The sequence below is a fragment of the Mycetomoellerius zeteki genome, unplaced genomic scaffold (assembly GCF_001594055.1).
Source record: "Mycetomoellerius zeteki isolate Tzet28-1 unplaced genomic scaffold, Tzet1.0 scaffold245, whole genome shotgun sequence".
NCBI classification, from domain to species: domain Eukaryota; kingdom Metazoa; phylum Arthropoda; class Insecta; order Hymenoptera; family Formicidae; genus Mycetomoellerius; species Mycetomoellerius zeteki.
Window position 1 is genome coordinate 404,594 of NW_017257222.1, and position 8,397 is coordinate 412,990.

General features: G+C 28.9%; 1 protein-coding gene across 1 annotated transcript in view; it reads left to right on the forward strand.

Moving 5' to 3' along the window:
* Positions 1–1,500: 1,500 nt before the first annotated feature.
* LOC108723563 (protein PTHB1) overlaps positions 1,501–8,397 on the forward strand; it is a 27,603-nt gene continuing 20,706 nt past the window's right edge. Inside the window, exons 1-9 of the mRNA XM_018449405.1 lie at positions 1,501–1,638; positions 1,956–2,294; positions 2,748–2,863; positions 3,373–3,540; positions 3,987–4,240; positions 4,950–5,158; positions 5,235–5,509; positions 6,145–6,339; positions 6,407–6,517. Of these exons, the coding sequence (XP_018304907.1) occupies positions 1,501–1,638; positions 1,956–2,294; positions 2,748–2,863; positions 3,373–3,540; positions 3,987–4,240; positions 4,950–5,158; positions 5,235–5,509; positions 6,145–6,339; positions 6,407–6,517 (1,805 nt within the window). The remainder of the gene's footprint in view (positions 1,639–1,955; positions 2,295–2,747; positions 2,864–3,372; positions 3,541–3,986; positions 4,241–4,949; positions 5,159–5,234; positions 5,510–6,144; positions 6,340–6,406; positions 6,518–8,397) is intronic.

The window sequence follows — 8,397 nt, forward strand, 5'->3', positions numbered from 1 at the left end:
AATGCTATGCCATATTTTACCATCTAATTTGCTGCAGCAGCCAATCTTTTTTTTCAGTGTAGATATATATATAAAGATATAATAAAGAAAATATACTAATGCAAATCTTGCTGTTTCTAAAATAAAATTACACGTGTCATAAACAGATTCGATGTGTCAATATTTAAAATTAAACACTATTTCCACTTTTATTATACTAAAATTGCTTGTATAACAATATTAATAATAAAAATTGTTTATGTCGTGGTAGGCAAGAAAAATTTCATCGGTAGAATACGCAGAAATGTAAGAAGAATGTCATAAAAATTATATTGTGTGATAGTAGAGTACGTGAAATCTCAGCTGCGGTTTTTCACACACAAAATATAATGCAGAGACTCTGAGTTTCTTGCATCGGGATTTCTTGCACTGTCATTACTCAAATTGTGCTTTCAATAATTACACTGTCGAATCGTGAGAACGATGAAAGCTGATGAATCCTAAAACCACATGTTTCGAAGCTACATTAGAGGAAATCATCCGCGAGCTATACATTGTATCAACGTAGCGTCCGTCACGAATGCTAAATATTTCACGTACTGTAATATTCCACTCATTACACCGATTGCCTCTTCATTGCATCCTTTTTTTGCGAGCTACATACCACATCAATGTAGCGTCCGTCACGAACGTTAAATATTTTATGTGCGACAATAATCGACTTATTGTACCTATTTCCCTTTATTACGTTTTTATTTTTTTGGATTCATAAGCGATTTTCTTATGCATGGGAATATCCCAACCCGGCTATATACGCAAAAAGATTACGGTGCACGAATATATAATCGATACTGTCGACAATTCTGAAGGGATCTATTTGCAATCGCTTAGCGAATACAAAAGCGATTGGAATGTTTTTCACCGTTCTATGCATCCTTGCAGTGTCGCTCGACACTACATCCTCTCGTCGGATCGACGACGTGATTCTACAATTTATCATCGATGCGACGCCCATTTTATTTTCGCCGTCGAGGATATCTCTACATACGTGCATCAGCTATGGCAAGATTTTCGAATTTATAACTTACGTTTCAAGACTGTTGAAAATATGACGATTAAATGAATAAATGAATAAAACTAATCATAAATTTTGAAGTAAATATGGAGAAAGAGAGAGATTTTTTAATTTGATTTTATAACGTGATATAAACTATCATATTACTATGAACTTTGTTAATTTTGGTATAGAATATATCATTACATCGCTCTAAATTATGACGATTTTATTTTATATAAGAAGGCGCCCGGGAAAAAATGTTTCACATATAATAATTATATAAAATTATATATAATTATATAAAAAATTAACATATTTTATATATAATTATATAATTATATATAAAATACGTCTATATAAATATATAACATTTTTTTCCGGACGTACAAAAATGTCTAAAGAATTTTAATTGACTCTATACTCTTTCCTTTTTCTCAGATGATACAATTAAATTATCAAGGAAAATGTCGAATCATCATTTGACACATGACATTCATAATTTTGTCGATGATCTTGAAGAAAGAATTTATAACAATTTGGAACATCGGAATCTGTATATGCTGGATCTGAACTGTGATTACGCTATAAAAATTTTACGACAGGTAGGTATCAAACATCTGTTGCAAGTAAGATGCGAGCACAAATATAATACACAATTTCTGTGAAAACCCCAGCACCTCGTTTAAAAAACAACAAAAGTTTTACCAATATTTCTACGTACTCGTAATAATTTATATCAATAATTCTGGCCCCTTTAAAAACTGCAACGTTTAATCATGATTGCACAATCCAACATTACGATCCATTGTCAGTAAAAAAGAAGTCATTAATGTTCATGGACTGATATATGAGTTAATTATAGGGAATTCTTTCATCATCGGTTTAAATCAATTAATTATTCATCTGAATTACGCGATAGGCGCATTCGAAGGGAATGTTTATCGCCCCGATGAAGTGGCTGCTCCTTCAGGATCGAAGAACGATGATCGATAACGCCAATATAACTTCCACATATGATAACTTAGAGGTCTTTGAAGATTTAGCTGTCTATCCTGACAGTGACGTGGTACTCGCTCGAAGATTCGATGGTGATTTTCTTCAACTGACATCTATATACCGACCGAGTTCACAACGAGCAGTAATATGGGAAAATCGCGGAAACTGGACGATCAACAACGGTTTACAAATGAGTACTTTCGACGTGGCTTCGGCAAGGAGAAGGAATCTTCAGCAGTCACATCTTAAGTCCTGTCTCGTGGTACTTTGAACACGTATTCACTTACTATGCAATGAAACGTACTTATCATATCAACGATATATGATCAAATATACTTCATTTATAATATAAACATTTAATAATAGTGTTCCCTACTATTATTTTATCACAAAATAAAAAAAATAACGCCACAATTTAACTTAGGTATTTAGTTTTAGATATTTAAAACTCTTTGCATATACACTGAAAAAAAGATTGGCTGCTGCAGCAAATTAGATGGTAAAATATGGCATAGTATTTTTAATTGGCTGACAGCAGCCAATTTTTGGTTGCTTTAGCCTATCTGCAATGTCAGTATAGGATTTCGATAGACTAACACAACCAAAAATTGACTGCTGCAACCAATTAAAAATGCTATGCCATATTTTACCATCTAATTTGCTGCAGCAGTCAATCTTTTTTTTCAGTGTAGAAATACATTTTTCATCTTTTCAGATGACAGATCCTGACACGATCAATCATTTGACTGATTTTAAATATAGTGCAATAGATCCTATGACAAAGGTTAATTATATCTGGGTACTTCATTTAGTAAACCGGATGAACGCAACGTAAGTTTTACCTTTAGCGGTAAAATATACTGGTATCGTTAAAATGCTTATGAAGAAAATTTTAGAAGAATAAAAAACCGGTTTGTCAATTACTTTACAAATCTAACTATTCTAGATGCAAACCTTAAAATGATAATAAAACTATTATAAAAACATTATTATTGATTATTAATCAATTAACTTAGAGCGATCAGACAATTATACAATATATGACAAAATCGTTTTCGTTCAGATTATAATTAGCGCACGAATGAAGTCGTTTAATTATATAAGTCATGCGCTTTATCAGCAAAAATAAAATGTAGGATCTAACATTATCGAACTTCGAACACGAGAAAATATCTCGTTACAATTGTTTAACTTGTCTTCTTTAAAAACGTTTCTACACTTTTTAAAGGATATATGAAATAATTTGTGACCATGAGAATCGAATAATTCTTTGTGTAAAACAATGAGACATAAATCTAGAAAACTGATACATCGCAATTTTATGTTCTTCCATTTTATAGAATAAGTTTCAACATTTCCAACAACTGGGGACGCAGTAATAATGGATCCTGGGACGGGATGGTCGGGATGCTGCAGCGACATGAAATCGACATTGGCGGCACTTCTGTGTATATGCTAGCGAATCGCATTCATGTATTAGAATACATTCAATTATACACACGTACTGGGTAAAATAGCATTTATAATTTAATTAGTCAAAACTTTGATTGCTATATTATGTTACCTGATTATTCAAACAAATATTTATTAAAATTTTATATATTTTTTTCAGTGTAGCTATGTATATTTATTGCAATAGATTATCTACATATCTTAAGCTTCAATTACAACGAAAAATTTTTCATATTTATATCTATTTAATTAGCAAATCATCTGAATTAAATGGATCTATATAAATTCAGATTTTATATCAAAATTAATATGTAATTTATTAATAATATTATTAGCATTATAACTTAATATTTTTTCTATCGCATTTCTATTTTTTTTAATGTTTTTTTATGTTTCCTATCATATCTTTATTATTATTTCTTAGTATTATTATATGTCAAAATCTAATACATATAACATACATGTCTAATACTAATTGACGTAACACATAAATTTTGTGCAGTTTGAGTTTCGTGTTCCGACGACCGTTATTGTCGACCATAAAAAACATCTTCACCTTACCCTTTCAAAAAAATGTCTGGATAGCAATCGCCATATACCTTGTTCTCGTCTTTTGCTTGTTATACATGTCTATGAAATGGGAACACTATCGAGGTACTTCGAAAAAATCGGCAGCTTACTGGACTCGATTAAATATTAGCGAATCAACAATTACTGATAATCTTCTCTTCCTTTTAGGTGCATTTGCACAACAAGGTATAATCTAATGTAAAAGCTTTTATAAATCTTAACTTGTAAATAAAAATATTCAATGTAATATAATTTTCTTGCTCGAATATGTAAACACAATTAAAATCAAAAAATAAACTTGTAAAATACAGTAGAAGCTTTTTATTTTAGAATTATTAGAATTTATATGTACATATTCTGGAATCTCTCCTCAATTTCCACTCTCATTTTGATGAGCGAAATGAAATCTTTAATATTTTCTTTAATTTTTCACTCTTCTTTTTATTGATGATCACGTGATTATGCAATTAAAAATCTAGACAAGAGGAATATAAGGATTCAAATTTACATCGAAAGAGTTATTTTAAATGATACGCAACCTGCAATCCGTTGGCTCACAGCTAAAAATATAAAATTATGTATGCAAATTTAAAATGCATTTTAAAATATCTTTAAGAATTTAATATTTAAAAATGTAATTTATATTACATAAATGTATGATATATTTGTAAAGTATTGATTTTTTATAAATAATCTTGATTTTTTATTTCTTTACTGATGAGATAAAATTTAAAATTAAATAAGTATATATATATATATATATATCTGTGTATATCTGAAAATAGCCCTTTTTTTAAGAAAAGTTACGTAATACTGCTTTAAAAAATAATAATGTATTCAAAGTATTTATGAAAGCTAAAAATAGAGAAATTTTATTGCTTTCGTATATTTGTAGGATATTCATATGAGCCATACAGAATCCCATCTCGAATCATCACTCTTATGTTATTACTAACCTCGCTGAGCCTTTATGCAGCTTACACGGCGAATATAGTGGCTCTCTTGCAATCTACCACGGACTCAATCAAAACCCTTTCCGATCTCTTGCATAGTCCGTTAAATTTAGGAGTACAAGATATAGTATTTAATCGACTTTATTTCAAGGTAATTGTTTTAAAACAAAAATTATACAACAAATGATTATATTGACAAAAATTATTTTCTTTTTATTGGAATATAGGCTTTACAAGACCCCGTCAGAAAAGCGATTGTGCAGCAGAAGGTTGAACCGAAAGGGCGCAAATCGAACTGGATGAGTCTCGAAGAAGGAGTACGCCGCATAAGAAATGAACCTTTTGCATTTCATGGTATACGAAGTCCGATGTATACAATTATACAGCACACATACCAGGAAGAAGAGAAATGTGGCCTAACTGAGATCGATTATTTGAATGAGATATATCCGGTTATTGCAATTGCGAAAAAATCGCCTTATTTGGAGATAATAAAAAATGGGTAAGTTGACGTTGATTTTTCATATACATGTAGCACTTTCGGATACAAAATTTTATTAATTCGAACAAATTAAAGTTTAACATAAGAATTTTTGTCAAAAAACGCGTGCTTTGCTTCAAGTTTATACAGTAGTCTCTACTATAATGCATATTAAGAATTAATATATGTATAACATAGCGCACGAAAAAAAATGTCATACTATTTAGTTATCTCATTAAAATTATACTCGTGGAATATATGTAGCTTTTTTAACTGTATGAGCAAATTCTGTATTTCGATAAAATTCTGCTAATCATAAGTAGTACCACGAGTCGGAATTGGTCGAAGATGAAGGCATATACAGTTTGTGAAATACAGGATGACACACAAAATATCATTCCATTTGCATTACATAATACATTTTTAACAAAATTTGTACTATTGTCAAAATTTATATAATTAATATAGAATTAATTATCAAAGTCCAAAAAATTGTTTTATATATGATATTTATCATTTTTTAAATGTTAATTTTTCAATCGTCTTCAAGAGTAATTTTGTGTAAAAAAATAAGCTTAAAGAAGATTGTGTTGCGTTTGTATAAAATGTCAAATAAATTGCATTAGTATTATAGTACTCGAGAAAAGTATTTTCAGAGCTTTGAAATTGCGAGAATATGGGCTCATGTATCGCGACGAGTATCGCATATACATAAAAAAACCGACTTGCTCGAGTCAGACTGGCTTCATCACCATCGGTTTTACGGAATGCTATTTTGCGATAATCACAATGGGCTACGGAGCGCTATTTAGCGTAATTATATTTGCTCTCGAACTGTTATGGCACAAAAGGTAATATTAAAAAGAAAACTTTTTTATATGTACACATACAATTACTATCTTATGTAATCTTTTATAGACAAAGTATGAATATGCTAGAAGACACAGTTTCAACTCTGGTAGAAAAAAGGAAATCTGGAATCAACGGCGCGCGCGAGTGCAATAAATTAGACTATTGCGACGAAAATGTGTATTCATTTGGCGAAATTTAAAAGAATTAAAACTTTCTAAATATCTGTTGATGTGGCAAGCAAATTAACTTGATTACTTCGCAGATTCTTTCCGCGATTTTAACGGAGGAAAGTCGATAGTCAATATTAATTTAGCGCACATATTTTAATATAATTTAATATTATGGTAATTAGTAGTAGAAATTGATAGTAAAAGATATGTATGTAATTCTAATTGTTGAAAAAAAAGCTGATCCCTCAAAACTTTTTCAACGTACTATGGTATTGACATTGCAGCTATTTCAACTTCGAAGGAAATTTCCGTCTTTGCTTAAGTCGACTAATAAAGAGAACTACACTTATAACTAATACACACACACCACTTTTAATAAAGATTATTACATATATGTACTACATATAATAGCGTTTCTATTCTTTCTATATAAACGTAAGAATCAATTATCAATATCATAGATATTTTTCATGGCATGAGAAATAATTCTAATAAAATGTATATTAATTTATAATAAAAAACTATAGTGACGTATTTAAAATACAATGTGATTATGTTACAAAATTATAAAATACTATTATATTATAATAACATATATATATTTTAAATTTAATTATGCGTTTTCTCAACTCATTCTATTTTGTATGACAAAAATCCCTATGTCTATACTTCCCCAATAATTTTATTTTAATTACAATGAATTTATTAACTGTTATACACACACACACACACATATATAAATAATATTTTATTTAAATTTTTAAAGCAAATGGAAATCTATCATTCCAACTGTTGTCATTTAGAAATCGAATACTATAGTGACATCTGCTGACAAAACATATTACCAATTTACGCAATGAGAAAAATGAGATTACGCGCGAATATATGAATCCTGCGAATTTATAATTTACAGCTGGACGCATTGGATATATAACAAATTACTGACAAATGCGACAAATGTACTAATCGCGATTTATATTTTTTAATTAAACAGTGTATATACTTTATTTATAACATACATACATAGTTTTTGTGTAATAAAATCTACAAAGATAGACTTTGTGTTTTATTTTGTGTGTAAAACCTTTTTCCCACCCATCAAAAATGAGTTATTAGATATACGATAATGTTTATATACAAATATGAGCCTGTTAAATTAAATATATCTAAATTTCTAAATTATTACATAATTATAAATTATTCTGTTCAACAAAAAAATTACTTTTTTTCTCTCCAAAGTGCCATAGTACAGGTTCCAAAGATTTTCTCGCGTTGAACACAATGCCACACTGCCATTGGTAAAATTTACATAGATTTTCAGTAAATTAAGATGAAATGAGTAAAAAAATTATTATATATATTTGGTCGTTTCTAACATTTTTTAATGACAAAAACAAAATTTTGTTTTTAATAATAAAGTCTACGGCATATAAAAGTACAATTCAAATACTTTTAAATGATTGTTTTAGATGTGATTGTATGATTTATTTTTATCAAGTTATGGTTGTTTGAATTTTAAACTTTAAATATAATTATACAGCAGGATTAGAAAATAACTTGTTACTTGTAATTCGTCAACGTATAAGCTGACCAAAATGAAGTATTCAGTGAACAATCAATGATTATTTTTTGTGATGGGAATACATATCTTTATTTTTAATAATCACACTCCGTAAATGTCTATGTTAAGAATTAAGTCTTTCAGTATATTAATATTATAATTTTGATTCTAAGTATATATTAATTTATTACAAATAATAATGTAGCGTATGATTGAATATAACACTTCAAAGAGAAAAAAAGAATAATTTTTTATTTAACCGTGTAATTATAGGTACAGAAGATTTAAAATTCAAATAGTCATACACTGAAAAAAAAGATTGGCTG